Source organism: Nuphar pumila, chromosome 14, assembly GCF_984573655.1.
Source record: "Nuphar pumila chromosome 14, dmNupPumi1.hap1.1, whole genome shotgun sequence".
In the NCBI taxonomy this organism is placed as follows: Eukaryota; Viridiplantae; Streptophyta; class Magnoliopsida; order Nymphaeales; family Nymphaeaceae; genus Nuphar; species Nuphar pumila.
The window spans coordinates 474,966-491,095 of NC_143262.1; the positions used below are offsets into that span (position 1 = coordinate 474,966).

Sequence of the window (16,130 nt, forward strand, 5' to 3'; positions counted from 1 at the left end):
CTCATTTAGTTGAATGATGCTACCCACGCTGGGAGGAGCCCCCAAACCCTCCTCCTGTAAGGGTAAAAACTCTGAATCAGGCTCCACAACAGTCAATGTCCAGGTCAGTTGGTGCTTGATGATGCAATGTAGGATCTTCTGCTGGATGTGCACAGAAGCAGAAAGAGAAGGGAGAGAGAGAGTGAGAGGGTTGATGTTCATGGCCTCCTCCAGGAGAGATTTCTTTCTCAAATAATCCTGCAGTGCAAAGACTGAGTCTTAAATAATCATCTTTGGGGCACTTAAGTCTTTTCAAGAATCCTCCCTTGATTTCTTCTCTAGAGAAAGAGAGGGTTTTACAGTGTTTTACGGAGAAAGAAGAAGAAGACTTTGAAGAGTCAACATCATCCTCGACTTTCTGGATGGAGGGCATGTTTGTCCTTTTTTTGAACTGTTTTTTTTTTAATGAAGGGCATTTTTGTTAGTTTTTCAAACCATCACTTTATGAGAAGAATAGCAAAAAAGGGTACTTAAGTCTTTGCAACAACACCAGAGTCCGATGCAAAGTTATGTCAACATACACCGGAATACCAGCCCCATGTGCTTGTATACGTGGTGCTCATTCAAAGCCCCGAACACAGACGTGGGATTCAGTGAATCAGCCGGGGGGGGGGAACATACACCACCCTCTCGTCCGAGGACCTCACTCAGTCAGACCCACACTAATGGGCTAGCGACGCAGCTATACTTCTGCAAAACAAAAATGCAAATGGCAACAGACTCCACATGCCTCACCTGACGATCACCAATTAATTCTCTGCTGAAACTCAACTCCTCGCCCTCATCATGGGCTTTGTTACATAATGAAGGTGTTCAATGGTGAGTTTGGAGTGGGCAGCTGGAGCGCATTTATTTGGCAGACAATAAAACCAGCTAATATGACGCTACATTGAAGACATCTTACGCATGCTCTCCTCAGCCTGTTTCAATCTGAAGCTTTTTTTTTTGGCATACATACGCCTTGATAAAAAAAAAGCCAGTGCTCTCTCTCTCTCTCTCTCTCTCTTACCTGTTAAAGAAGATGCCGTCTGGGTGGTGCACCTGATTTTAGCAGGAACTAGGTGGGCGATCAAATTGCAAGATGAAGGCGAGAGGTAAACCGAAACGCTGCTGCATTCACCTCCTAATGACTCATCTTAATTCAGACTCGGTCTCCCCTTTCATGTTTCATCTGACATTTTGCATTTCATCTTGCACTTTGATCGCGCACCTTTTCTAAAACCACCAGGTACACCACCGGATGGCATCTTTAATGAGTAGGAGACTCTCTCTCTCTCTCTCTCTCTCTCTCTCTCTCTCTCTCTCTCTCCGTGTATGTGTGTATGTGTACGATCGAATCGCATGACAAACTGAGGAGAGAGTGGAGAGGTGGAAGAATCCAAATCTGAAAACATCATAAATAACGAGAAACAAAAACAGTAGACATAAAAATCAACTCGGTGGTGGAATGCCCGTGGTGATCAAACATTCAAACCTACAGCCTAAAGATCTAAAGAACCCTCACTCACTCAGCTTTGAAATCATCATCATCTTCCTCCTTTCCTATAGAAAAAGGAATAAGGAGGATAGAAAAGTAGAGGAAGAAGAAATCATTCTCCTCTAAGACATCAATCAACCTTCTTACCAAGAGTACGCTTGTTGTTATGCATCCACACTTTGAGCACATGCCTCTTCACGCCAGTCTCCATGCAGAACTGCTGCACCGCCGCCTCGTCGTGCTTCTGAATCCTCCAACCCAACCTCTCCGCGAAGGCAAGCATCTTCTCCTTCTGGTCCTGCGTGAACTTGGTCCGGAACCTCTTCTTCGCAGCGCAACTGTTGCCACCAGTACCACCAGAAACGTCGTCTTGATCATCCCTACTGTGCGCAGCAACACCACAGCCACCGCCACCGCTACCTCCCCCTCCAGAACTTGAAGGCAACGCCAAGGCCGGTCGGTGGGGCACGTGAGAGAGGTATCCCGGGGGAGGGGGAGCCGGCCTATAATAAGGTGAGAACTGTGAGGGATGATGATGGAAGACAGCAGCAGCTGCCTCCCCCTCCGTCTCCTTGCGGTGGAAGTTCCGGTGGCAATTGCACGCTGCGCATTTGAGGGCGTCGAGCGTCCCTTCCTCACCGGCGGGCATGAACTCTCCGCACCCATCCACGGCGTGGCCCCCGATGCTCACTGCGTGGTTCTTGAGGCACTCCCGGTACCGACTTACTGGTTTCTTCGCCGTATCACCGCTCATCTTCATCCTCGCTGCCCCCGCCGACGAGTTCCCTAGAGATTCATAACTCGCCGGTGGCGGCAAGCTTATTTCCTCCTCCTCCTCCTCCTGATCTTCAAATTCCATTCCCCACTGGGCTGCTTTTCGCTCTTCCTTCCTTCTTTTCCCCTCTTTCCTCTTCACTGCCAAAGAAAACTCACCCGCATCGTCTTCTTCCTCGCCGGCTCCCCACTGTTTACTTCCCGGCGAGGAAGATTAAGGTTATGCTTTCCAACAGATAAGATGAACAATCGAGGGTGGTGGTGGTCATCCCCTCCCCCTAGGTAATTGCCCAACAAAATACACCATAATAATAATAACCTTCCTCCTTCGGTCCTTCCTACTCTATTTTTATTATTCACAAACAAGAGGCAAATGATGATGATAAATTGGTAATTCTCTCTTTTTTTTCTGTTGTAGTCATTATTTCAGTGATAAAATAACAAAAAAGTCTATTGTTTTCATATGCTTTTTCCGTTACTAAAACTTCGACAGGCACCACCGGCTACCGTCGGTACTTTTTTTCAACCCTCAAAATCACGCCTCCAGTTTTTGTTTTTTTTTGTTTTTACCGTGCACCCGCTGCAGCGCAAGAGAAGGGTTAATTTAGCAGATCCAAGTCCACCTTCTCTGTTTTCACTGTTTCACCTCACCTGGGAGCAATATATGTACGACTATGTAAGATTAGTGGTAGCAGTAGCAGTGAGAGGAGGGGGAACAAAGTTGAACCCAAAAACAAGAGGCTTGTGTGCTTTACACTGGGGGTTGTGGCGTGGGGGAATGCTGTTTGATTGACATGGAAGGGGGGCCGGGCGGGGAAGGTGTGTTTGTGTTTTTTTATTTCTTTGAGGACTGACTGATCGAGGACCTTGGTGGCGTCACCCTTTGATGTTATCCTCCCCTTCTTTTGTGCATGTTTCGACATCTCCATACATTGGTTCGATGGTCCGAGAGAGATCACTATTAGTTAGTTAATTAATCAGAGCTATTTATGGAAATTAAATAAAAATAATTGGTTGTTGTTGTCTCATATATCTCTCTCTCTCTCTCTCTCTCTCTTTGCCACGACCACACCATGCCGTCAAACGGAAAATCAAACTCAGACACTGCTGTTCGTTCAAACCCATAAATAATAATATTCTCTAAAATCTTTCCCGGCAAATTTATAAACAAAATAAAATGTCATAACACTCTGCTTCTGTACGGGACGTTTCACTTATTTCACTGCAAAATAAAGGAATTCCGAAAAGAACAAAAGGCGGAAGCTAAGAGTTGGAAGCCGACGCGTTATGTGCATCTTGGGAATTGAAGTGGGAGGGGAAATAAAATACAAAAGAAAACGAATGGAAGGATGGTATTTTCTATTTCTGTAACTGATAAATTATTTAATTCCGTGGGAATTCGGATTTTATTATTGCTGCAATTAACACCGAAAATTGAGAGTGGGGAAACAGGTAGTGTGGTCATGTGACTGAGCCCGAGACGACTGATGCGACGGGCTATCATCGTACACGTCAGAATGTCAGCTGGCGGGAAACCGCTGCTGCTCCTCAGTCCTTTCATTTGCCTGTATCGCAAACGGCAAACGCAAACGCAAACGCAAACGCAAACGCTTCCTCTACTCCCCTCAACACCCACAAACACCACACTCATCAGCCGATCAAAGTAGCCCCTCCCAATCCCCATCGGTTTCTTTTTATCGTATCAAAGCTCCGCTCGGCTTCCACCTCACTCAGCCTGTTCGCCCGTGCAGAGTGCATTCAGTCACTTGTTATTTCGGTCACGTTTTCAGAGAAGAAAGTGCTGTCACGTAAGGACAACCCCATAGGCACAGCGTACGAGTTCCCTTTTACGGTGGGGCCCACGGAATGCATCAGGACGAGACCATCCGCTCGATTTCCAAAGACCTGACGGTCTGCTTAAGGAGCTTCCCCCGTCCCGTCCCGTCCGAGTGACAACCCCCTCCACACATGCGTGTGGTCCTCAGTTCCCGGTATTTTCATTTCCTAATCCCTCCTGCCTCCTGCTTTATCCATTATCAAATGATAATCAAGCGCACAACGGACCGACGTGGTTTGAACAAGGCGACATGTTTCGTCTCTCCCCTCGTCCTATCAATCAGCACTTCGTGAAAAACTAGGGCCGCAAACTCATCGGGTCGGGCTGAGTCTAACCTGACCCGAATCTAAATCTGAATTTCGTACCAAGACCGAATCTCGATGAGATCCAATGATGTATGAATGATTCTGGATGCAAAGTATGCATGGTACTACTGGATCTGGTAAAAAGAAGACAGAAATCAAGGTTTTTACATTTAAAATGCACAAATAGATCAAGTAAGATCCATACCTGAACATCAATCCAACATGAAAAACCGATTCTTACCCAATTCAAAACCGAAAGTGATCTCAATGTATAAATACAGTCCTGCTCAAAATATCCATTTAAATCCTATTTTAGTGATCCATATCCCAAAATAAAATGCCAGATTTGAATAGGAGGTCCCACCAAACCGATCCTTTTTGCACCCAGCTGTGGCTTTGGTTATCCCGTCTCCATGTTGGTCTAGACTCTCCGTAACTTTCTTAGGTTCCCTTTTATTATAAGAATGTCTTCGTTGTTGGGGAATGTTTGCATGCATACCTGAACACACACACACAGATATATATATATAAAAGAACCTTCTTTATTGCTTATCAAACAGCGTGATCAATATCATAATACACTATTATTATCAGAACGCATCTGCTTTCTTATTTAATTAAAATTTTAAAGCAGCTAGCCCTGGAAATTTCTTTTACTTGTTGTAGGGCGGTCCGATTTCATAATCGTTCTTTTGGTGCTCTTGTAGTTGGTGTCGTCATCTACTTTCCAAGCAGGAAGTCTTAGGCAAATCCTCGTGTCTTTTTTTAAGTTTGTCATTATTAACATGGATGATTGAACTTGATTACGTGGGTGTATCTTATTTAGTGCGTACATGCACCTTGTTAGAATTCACAAAGGCGATGATATCTGACTTGAGCTCTGACATTCTCCTTGTTAAAAATTACTATGATCGCCACAATTAAGGCGCAAATTTGTCTTGACATTGTTTTGAATCTAAACTATCACCATTAATCTTATTGACTGCGAAGCCAGAGGATCCAACCCAAGAAACTATATATATATATATATATATAGATAGATAGAGAGAGAGAGAGAGAGAGAGAGAGAGAGAGAGAGAGAGAGAGAGAGTGGTAGTTCTTTGTGGAAAGCTGCATGCCACACATTGTGGGGGTGGAAGGCCAACACTCTGACATGCCCAGCACTCGTAAATCTCAATGCACCATAAAGTCCTCTTCCTTTTGTCTCCTCCTAACTCTTTCCCTTATCATTGTACTTTGCCCGACTGACCATATTCTCTTTCTGTTTTCTTTCTTTTTTTTTTAATTACTGTTTCGTTGCTTTAGTTATTTTATTATTAGTCTTCGTAGTCTTTTTTTTCCGTGGCATTATATTTATAATTTTCCCCATAGAGCATTATGAGCCCATGGATGGAGTGACTTATTTTTGGGTGGTGCAATTTTCTTTCGGGGTGATGATGATAACTAAACAGTCCAGGTCAAAAACTACCATTCATGGAGCAGCTTGACTCCCCCGATGGAGGAAGGTCGTGCTCATCACTTTTTCATCACCCTCCGCTTTCTTTCCCTCATTAAACAAGGCAAAACCGCGCCTGCCTGCTTCCCTCCCAACCACTTCCAGGGTTAAATTTGCCTCCTGCACTAATTAATAATGGCCGTCATAAATCCGAGAGCTTCCACCATTTTCCCTCCATGCAATTAAACCATGTGATTTCTAATTCATCCTTGGCTATTCTCTTATTAATGCACATGAAACGACCTCGTTAGCAAAGGATCGCGACCACATATTTCTGAAGAAAAAGATTATCCTCATATGAAAGGACGGGGTTGTCGGAGACTCCAACTTAAATTAATGTGTTTTTTTTTTCTTTTTCACCTTTTCTCTTTCCCCCCTTTGTTTGGTTTGAAGTTATCGAGTTAAGGTTGTCCGATACTGAACGTCTAGATTTTGTTGGTTATCCACCAAGAAAGTTTAATGCAATTTCACCGTGAGCATGTTATTTATTGCTCTACATTCCTCTGACTTCGACGTGGAAACTTCCAGTTTTTTTTTTTTTTTCCGATAGAGGACCACCTGTAAATTAAAATATGGCAAGGACTTGCACATGTATTTACGTAATTACAATGCTAGACGCCAATGAGGAGGTCGGGCCGATCTGGCTAGCTAGACAAGTTGTTTGCTTAAAGATGGGTAAATTTTCCTTATATCCGTGAGGTATGATTACATCCCAGTCTCTCCCCAAAAAAAGAAAAAAAAAGGGAGATAACAAATTCAAAATTTGAACCTAAGATATGGGTTTCACATGTTCTGTCTGGGGGACCTATCGCACTGAGAAAATGCAGAACATGGACTGTGTGTTGGTAGACCAGGAGACTAGAGTAACCACATCTAAATAACTTTTTCCCTTTTTGGAAAACTCACGGGTTGAGCACAACCTTATAAGATATTTACAGTAAACCAGTAATGCTCAAGGAAATCATAACATCCATGCACCAAGGCATAATTGCAACTTACCACAAACTTTCAACAGAAATGGTTTTCTCTGTATCTTTGATTAAAGTACCCTTTCATAGTCTAGGATTGGAACAAACATTACATTGTTCATGAAGTTGCCTTCTCACCTTTTTAAGGAGGCATCGGAGGAAGGTTAATTTTTTGTATTTTTTTGCGCCAGCCAAGCAAAACCTCTTCTTTCACTATTTGGATGATGCAAAATCCTAGTTTTTTTTCTATTAGATTCTGACGTGTGTCACAATGACGTGGGAACAACCCAACTCACGACACAAGTTCGACATGCCATTAAGATTGAAAATTTCTGAAAAATAGGACACGAGCAACAGGTTTTTAAAATTTTAATCAATATTTGCTTATATTTAACATTTAAAAATGCATTTTATTGAAATATTATTTAAACTTTATTAAAAATATTAAGATAATACTAAAATAATATATGTACGTGTCGAGGCCGTGTTCACGAGTCTAACTTGTGTCACTGCTGATACACCACCAAAATGGTACGTGACATAGTTTTTAATGAATTGATTGTCACATTATCTTGATTGAAATAACTAAAATACTGTCAAAAGTCGTAGCAGTTTTAAAAATAATTTTTAGCTTTTAGGGTATGTTTGGTTGGGCCTCATTGTTGGGGTCAAAAATGACCCCAGAAACAAAACAATAAAGGTACATGCATTCTGTATTAAAACAGTAAATACAGAGAACAGAGGAAAACATGTACCTGATGTCCCTGCCATTGTTGAATGAGGTGACTCGGTTGTCTGAATGAAACAAGAGAGTTTTCTCCTCTAGTTTCTTCTCTGCCTTAGGTGAGTCACAACACAAGATGAGAAGAATAGAATAAGGACCCTTACCGTATGGATGAGAAAACTTTTGAGAAACCTCTTCACCGTTACCCTACTCTCAACCACGCAGGTATATATAAAAATGGTTTTCCCATAACTGACTATCAGTTACAGATAAGCCCACGACTAATCGTGGGACTTATCTTTATTTCAAAACCAATGCACATTTATCGTCCATAAATGTTAGTTATGGTAAATGGATTCGGATCCAAACTAAACCCAAATGGATTCAATCCGAATCCAAATAACTAACACTCTCCCACTTGGATAAAAATGTGTTATTCCTAAATGGTTTGAAATTACAAACTTGAATAGATTGACCTTAATTCTATTCGGGTCCAATTTATATTGCTTCAACAAAATTCTATTTACATAGATAACTTTATGCAATATAAATAAAAGAATCAACCTTTATTACATCATATGATCACATGTACAAAATTGTGTATCTGACTACAACGAAATGGACAAACCCATCACCTTTACATGTTCAGCATATAATCCCGAGGCTAAACCCTTAGTAAGAGGATCCACAACCATTTCTTTGGTACCAATGTTAGCAATACACACATGTTGATTCTCAGTCCTTTCCTTGACAATAAAGTACTTCAATTCTATATGCTTGCATGATGTAGTACTCCTGTTGTTATTGGAGAATGACACAACGACTTCATTGTTACAATATACCCTAAGTGGTCTCCTAATGAATTCAACCACTTTGAGTCCAGATATGAAGTTACGCAACCAAATAGCCTGTGACGTCGTCTCAAAAAGTGCAATGAATTCAGACTCCATGGTGTGCGCAACAGTAGTGGATTGCTTTACACTCCTCCAAGAAATGGCACCACCAACAAGAATGAAGATATATCCTGTTGTAGACTTTCTACTATCGGGACATCCTCGAAGATCAACATCCGAATAGCCAATCACTTCAAGGTACTCTGATCTCTTGTAGGTCAACATATAATCTTTTGTCCCTTGCAAATACCGCATGACCTTCTTTGCAGCTGTCCAGTGGGTATGCTCTGGATTCGACTGAAATCTGCCAAGAACCCCAACTGCATAGGATATGTCAAGTCGGGTGCAGGTCTGTGCATATTAGCTACCAATAACTGAAGCATATGGTATTTGATTCATGAGTGCCTTGTCTTCTTCAGTTTGAGGACAATCCTTGAGGCTCATTTTATCTCCTTTAAGTATGGGTGCCGTAGTAGGAGAACAATTCTCCATCCCATACCTTTTGAGAAATTTATTTATATAGGTTCTTTGAGAGAGGCCTAAAACACATTTTGCTCTGTGTCGACGGATCTCTATGCCGAGAACAAAAACATCTCCCATGTCCTTCATCTCAAAATAAAATAAAAAAAATCCTTGGTTTCTGTGAGCATGACCTTATCGTTTGTTGCAAGTAATATGTCATCAACATATAATACCATGATTATGAACTTACTCCCACTTGTCTTGAGGAACACACATCGGTCAACGATATTTTCTGTAAATCCAAAAGTCAGAATGACTTCGGTAAATTTAATGTACTATTGGCGGGAGGCCTGTTTAAGTCCATATAATGACTTATTTAATTTGCAAACCAAACATTCAGACTCATCTTTAGAGAAACCTTGAGGTTGATCTATATAAACTTCCTCATCACGTTCACCATTTAGGAAAGTTGTTTTTACATCCATTTGATGTAGCTCTAAATCTAAATGAGTTACTAGGGCAAGTATAATCAGTATTGAATCTTTAGTTGAGACAGACAAATATGTCTCACTATAGTCAATGCCCTTCATTTGGGTAAAACCTTTTGCAACAAGCCTTGCTTTATACTTATCAACATTACCTTTGGAGTTCCTTTTGGTCTTAAAGACCCATTTACATCCAACGGGTTTGACTCCCCTAGGTAATGTAACAAGGTCTTACACTTTGTTTTTGGCCATAGAGTCTAGCTTTTCTTTGATGGCCTCAATCCAAAGTGAGGATTGCTTACTTTTAATAGCTTTCATAAATGTTGTGGGATCATCATCTATGAGATTTATGGGCTCCCGTAAATACACCACATAATTTGGATGGATAGAAGATCTTCTAACTCTAGTGGATCTCTATACAGGTGGAGGTTTCTGATCCTCCTGTATGTACTCTCCAGTATTATCCACTAATGGTTCTTCTATAGTGGGTGCATCACTTGTGGGTTCAACACTTGGTTGAAAAATAATAGGCAATCTATCATCTATCTGAGGGGTATTATCCTTATCCCGAGATTCCTCAAAATTGAGGTTTTGTAATGCATTTTTTCCAACAGAACCATTTCTAAAAATCTTTCCTTATTTGTTTCTACTATATGTGGTGTATAAGACGAACAATAAAACTTATAACTTTTTGACCTTTCTAGATAACCAGTGAAGAAACCACTGGTTGTCCTAGGGTTAAAAGCCTTTATGTGAGAATTATAAAGTTTAGCATCTGTAGGACAACCCCATATGTGCATATAAGAAAGAATAGGATTTATACTTGTCCATAACTCATAAGAAGTTTTTGGAATAGTTTTTGTAGGAACCTTGTTTAAAATATGCACAATTGTCTTTAGGGCTTCACCCCACAAGATTACAGGTAATGTTGAATAATTCAACATTGCTTGGACCATTTTTTAAGTGTTTGATTTCGCCTTTCGGCTACACCATTCTGATATGCACTACCGGGCATGGTGTATTGAGAGACAATGCCCTCTTCCTTTAGAAATCGAGCTAATGGTCCCTGTTGTTCCATATCTATAAATCGCTTATAGTATTCTCTGCCTCTATCAGATCTAACAATTTTGATTATTTTTCCTATTTATTTTTCTACCTCTTTCTTGAAGTCTTTGAAAATTTGACAGACTTCAAATTTCTCAATACATAAATAAGGGGCAAACAGTGACAAAATACATAAATAAGGAATAATCGTCAATAAAGGTGACAAAATATTTTTGGCCCGTAAAACAAGAGGCAAACGGTCCACATACATCAGTATGAATGATTTTCAATAATTTATCACTTCTTTTGACATTTTTCTTATGTGTTTGTTTGCTTAGCCTTGATGCAGTCCAAACACGGTTCATTATTTGTGAAATCTAAGGATCCCAAGATCCCTTCTTTCACAAGCCGTTGGACTCCCTCTTTCAAGATGTGTCCTAAACGACGGTGCCAAAGAAGATAGGATTGATCATCTATCAGGTTACGCTTATTGCCAATTACTTGATTAGTATTAAGAGTTTTCTGGATATGGATTTGGGTTTCCAGACGATACAATCTATCACACAATAATGCAGAACCAATCAAGACACTACCTTTATTGATATATAATTAGGAATGTTCAAATTTCATATAGTATCCAAATTTATCAAGTCTTGATACAAAAATAAGGTTCCTGCTATAGGATGAAACATAAAAAGTATCTACCAAATCCAAAATGAAACCACTATCTAATACTATTCTGCAGGTCCCAACAACCTTCACATGAGATTGCATCATATTTTCGGAGAAGATGCTGCTTTCATGACTTGTTGGTTCCCTCTGATTTAGAAATGCCTACAGAAAATTGGCAATATGCACAGTGGCACCTGAGTCAATCCACCAACTATTAATTGAAATATCAATCAAATTACATTCGTGAGAAACAAATGACAAGTTACCTTTCTTGCTCAACCAAAGATGGTACTTTACACACTCTGCTTTTTTATGTTCCTTCTTTTTGCAAAAGAAACACTTTACTGCCGAAACATCAGACTTAGCAAGTGCTTGGTTGGGCTGGGAGGCTTACTTTTTTTTGGGCTTCTTCTTAAAAGATTTCTTTTTCGGTCCACTCTTCTGCTGAACTTTATGAGAAGCCATATATGCACTATGCACCTTCTCACCCTTTAACCTCTCATTTTCCTCAACACACTTGGGCAGGAGATCATTAAAAGTCCATCCGTCATTATGTATGTTGTAGGAGATTTTAAAGAAACCGTACTCAGCTGACAATGATGCCATGATTAGGTGGATAAGGAAGAAGTCCGAGATAGTCAGCTTCATGTCATTAAGCTGCGTGACTATGTTTCTCATCTCTAGTATGTGTTGCCAGATGTCTCTCCCATTCCTGTATCTCATGATTAACTTAGACATAAGGGTACTAGTCCTAGCCTTGTTGGAACTCATGAACTGTGCCTCTATAGCAGCCAAAAAATTCTTTATAGTCTTACATGTGGGAATGACATTCCTTATGTTCTTAGCCACCCAAGACTGCAACAAAAGCAGACTGAGGCGATTAAAACGCTCCCACTTTTCAAAATCGGATTTCTATTCTGGAGTGCTAGTAGGTGTCAGTTCAGCAGGTTCTTCCTTCCTAAGGGTTAGGTCTAAATTCATGTACTCTAAAGTAAATAAAACTGTTTCTTTCCATTTTGAGAAGTTAGAACCATCGATGAAAGAAATACTAGATGAGCCAAAGACTGTATTAGGCACTACATAGACAAAAGATAATATTATTACACATAATGAGACAAGTAAATGGAAAGATAAATACATGAATAAGGCCCTTAATTATTTACTCTTTCCTAGGCAAGTGTCAGGAGTCATTATAGTCTCACTTTGGTGAGTATCCATAATACACAAATGCACTTCACCTTCCACTATTCGAAAAAACTGAGGGAACGTGTACCCAGAGACAATTGACATGGTACCTTTGGGTACTACACATCTCATATGTTGGGAGACACTTCCTTCATTTTATCCTACTAGCCTCTGAACATAATAATACCATCTTTGGACCATAAATGTTAGTTATGGTAAATATATCCGGATCCAAACTAGACCCAAATGAATCCAATCCGAATCCAATAACTAACACAAATGAGATTTCGAATCGCATTTGACGGTTAACCAAAAAAAAAAAAAGCGAATGGTCTCTCCAACCCGTGAGATTTGAAACCTCATATAAATGTATGATTTTGAATCATATGATATCACACCATCGGATATTGCAAAAAAGTGAATGTTGCTGCTGCTGCTTCATTTTTACAGCTTTTAGCTCACTGGGTTGGGGAGCGACGGTGGTTGATGCAAAACCACCAACGACTGAACAGATGGTGATGCAAAAACCCAAACGTTTCATTTCCTTTTCTTTTTCTGGTTGATGCAAAACCACCAGAAGGTGGTTGCAGCATGGTGGAGCTCGTCGAAATCAAGGTTCCAGCGAGTTCCACTGCCCACCCAATGACTGAACAGGGGTTCTTGTTGGCGAGCCTCTGTTTCGATCCCGTTTTTCTTTGGTGATTTCAATCGAGAGGTAGGGCAGCCAAGGAGGACCCGCTGACGGGGCCATGCCGATCATGGCCACCCGGAGGTTCGAGAGGTGTGGGAGCCCTCCTTCGGTGGGGGATTGGCCAGAGCTCTGAGGGTTTTTCGGCAGGGTTGGATTCCATCTCAGGCCGGTGAAAGAGATCTGGAGGTGGACAGAGGAGCTCCGACAGATGGAGGCGACGACTTGGGGGGTGGACTCCCGTGGCGGTGGCCGACATTTTGATCGGAAGAAGGTTTTTTTTTTTTTTTCAGAAGTGGAATCTCATGCAAATGAAATTCCTTTCTCACTAAACAAACATGAGAAAAGAAATAACATAAGATTTCTTTTCATTTTTGAAAAGAGCAGTCGAACATACCCTTATTGAGATAGAATATGTTGTTTTGGAGAGACAAGAAAAAACAATTTTAAAAGAGTAACAAAAGGTAGTTATGTATTTCAATTTAAAATGTAAAATAACTCTTTTTAGTCATTTGAATAAGATGAACATTAATATAAAAAGGTTTAAAGTTATTTTGACTTTAGAGGTTTTTGAGTCCCAAATATTAGGCAAACAACATCCAAATGTGGCATCAAAATTATAATATAATTCCCAAAGTTTTTACAAACATGAGAAAGTGCAAGCTGCCATTGTAATTCGAAAAATGACCGTATTGTATGGCTAATTTGACACATTTTTTGAAATATCCTACAATTTTTTATATTCTCCTCATGTTCAAAATCACAAATAAACAACTTTAGAATGTCCTTTTTACCCTTTGCATGCGCAAAACTCACAAAGTTCATGCAAAATATCTTTTCGTTCATCGGGTGTCACAAACTCCCACTTAAACCCTTTTTTAAGGACTTCACAAAGTTCACTTTATAATATTTGCAAACATCCTATCAACTCGAACAAAATAAGGAAGTCTGCATTAAATATGTGCAGACTTCCTCAAATCCGTATATATTTTATGCAGACTTCTTCATCTTTACATATGTTTATTGTTCGTATCTTTAGGAAGAACAAACTATTTTTCAGGGGATGTTTCTTCCCAATCGCTCATCAAATCAAGATAATCTTGGTGGTAGTGGAAAGTTAATGTCTTAATTTGTCTCTTTATTTTTTTTTGTTTTCCCAAATTTCTGGCATAAGTAGCCAAAAAATAGCATATAACATGCGGAAAAGGCACAACCACTCTTGTTTATCTCCTATTTTAGAAACGTTGTCAGGGTTGTATCTTAGCATCCCTTTATCAATTTTCAGTGAATTAGGTGTTGTTTGAAATATATTTTTGTCTAATTTCTTTGTTTTTCTATATTTTTTTTAAAATCTTTCATTTTTATGTCAAAGTATTCTCTAAAAGATAGATTATTTGGTTGTTTTAGTCTGGAGAGCATGTCTCTATTATAGTTTTGGAACTTAGAAATGAAAACCCTATATGGGTTTTCGGTTTTTACTCAAATCATGAAAGTTATAGGCTAGTGTCTTATCTTTCCAACGACTATAAAAACACAAGTTTTTTATGTTGGATCAGAGAGATACAGATCTGAGAATAAATGTTATTCTGTAAAAAATAGTCATATATTTGGAAGAAAGTTTTCATATATAAGAATGCGTGAAGGGTAAAAAGGTCTTTTTAAATTTAGATATTTGCGATTTTGAACATGAAAAACAATAAAAAATTATAGAGTTTTTAAGAAAACACATCAAATTAGTCATACAATACGATCATTTTTAGATTGTAATTCTCACTTGAGAATTCTGCTCTTGTGAAACTTGAGAAAGTTGGTCATCAGGTCAACTCTGTGACCAACTTTTTCAAGTGAGAATGTTAGATAGCCCATCCCACCTATAACCAAAGCAAGTGTGTTGGGCATGCTTGCAACGTCATGTGATTCTTGGATTTTCTCAAGATCTTGTGATTCTAAATCACAATCACAATACTTTCTCAAGGTTAGTAAAACATGAGAAAAGTATAAGTTGTGACTGTTTTTGCTTTAAATCATGTGAAAGTTGGTCACAAGATTGATCTTGTGACCAACAATTACAACTTTTAGTTTCTCAGTTGAGATTGTTCATCCCACATGTGAGCAAAGCAAACATGCCTTTAGTGTCTTTCAGATTCCTCAAGAACAAGTATAATCATGTTGTTACATGTGCCTTGAATTTTAGACCTGCTTCACTCCATGACCCATTTCCATTGAGATAACCCATGGCAGCTTAGTTCCTAATATCATGTTAAGACTTAATTTAGCAAAGAAACTACTTTGACTTTTTAAACCATGAAAAGTTATGACCTTGTAAAAGCTATCTTTTTTACTTCTTTGGTGTCCTTCCTTATGTGGATGTGTAATATGCATGGGGTGAGAGAGTCATAATTAAAGTAGGACAACCTCATGCGTGGGTTATAAAAATGGAGCTTTAGGTGAGATGAAAAATAGTGTTTTTTAGATAGCTTCTTTGGGAGTCTTTGACATTAAATGTTAGAGTGTATCTCTTATTTTGTTCATTATAGTGAAACTTTGTTTCTTTTGCCCGTGGATGTAGGCCACAAACCGAACCACGTATATTATGTGTTCTTCTTTTATATCATTATTATTGTTATAGTTTATTTTTTTTGTTCATGATTACACTAACAAACTTGTATTAGAGCTAAGTTTGGTCCTTTCACAATGTCAACGATTTTAATATTAAAGTTTGATATTGAAAAATTTGATGGCATCATAAGCTTCATCTTGTGGCAAGTGAGGATGGCTACTATATTTACACAACACGGATTGTAGAAGGCCTTGTTTAGGAAGGTGAAAAAGTCTCTCACCATGACTGATGATGATTGAAATGGGTTGGATGGAAAAACCTTGATTGTTATTCAACTTTGTCTAACCAATGATGTTTTTCAAGAAGTTCTTGTGGAGAAGGCGACTGCTCAACTCCATAAGGAGTTAACGAAGTTATATTTGACTAAATCTTACAAATTGATTAGTTCTGAAATAATGTTTGTACACCTTTCACATGTTAAAAGGTACACTTATCAAATCTTATATCAGTAAATTTACGTCT

At 39.3% G+C, this 16,130-nt stretch overlaps 1 protein-coding gene across 1 annotated transcript; it reads right to left on the reverse strand.

Moving 5' to 3' along the window:
* Nucleotides 1-439: 439 nt before the first annotated feature.
* Nucleotides 440-2,563, reverse strand: LOC149816001 (zinc-finger homeodomain protein 2-like). Its single transcript, XM_089987516.1, has one exon. The coding sequence runs from the start codon at nucleotides 2,373-2,375 to the stop codon at nucleotides 1,647-1,649; it is 729 nt and encodes a 242-aa protein (XP_089843642.1). The 5' UTR covers nucleotides 2,376-2,563; the 3' UTR covers nucleotides 440-1,646.
* Between the last annotated feature and the right edge of the window lie 13,567 nt (nucleotides 2,564-16,130).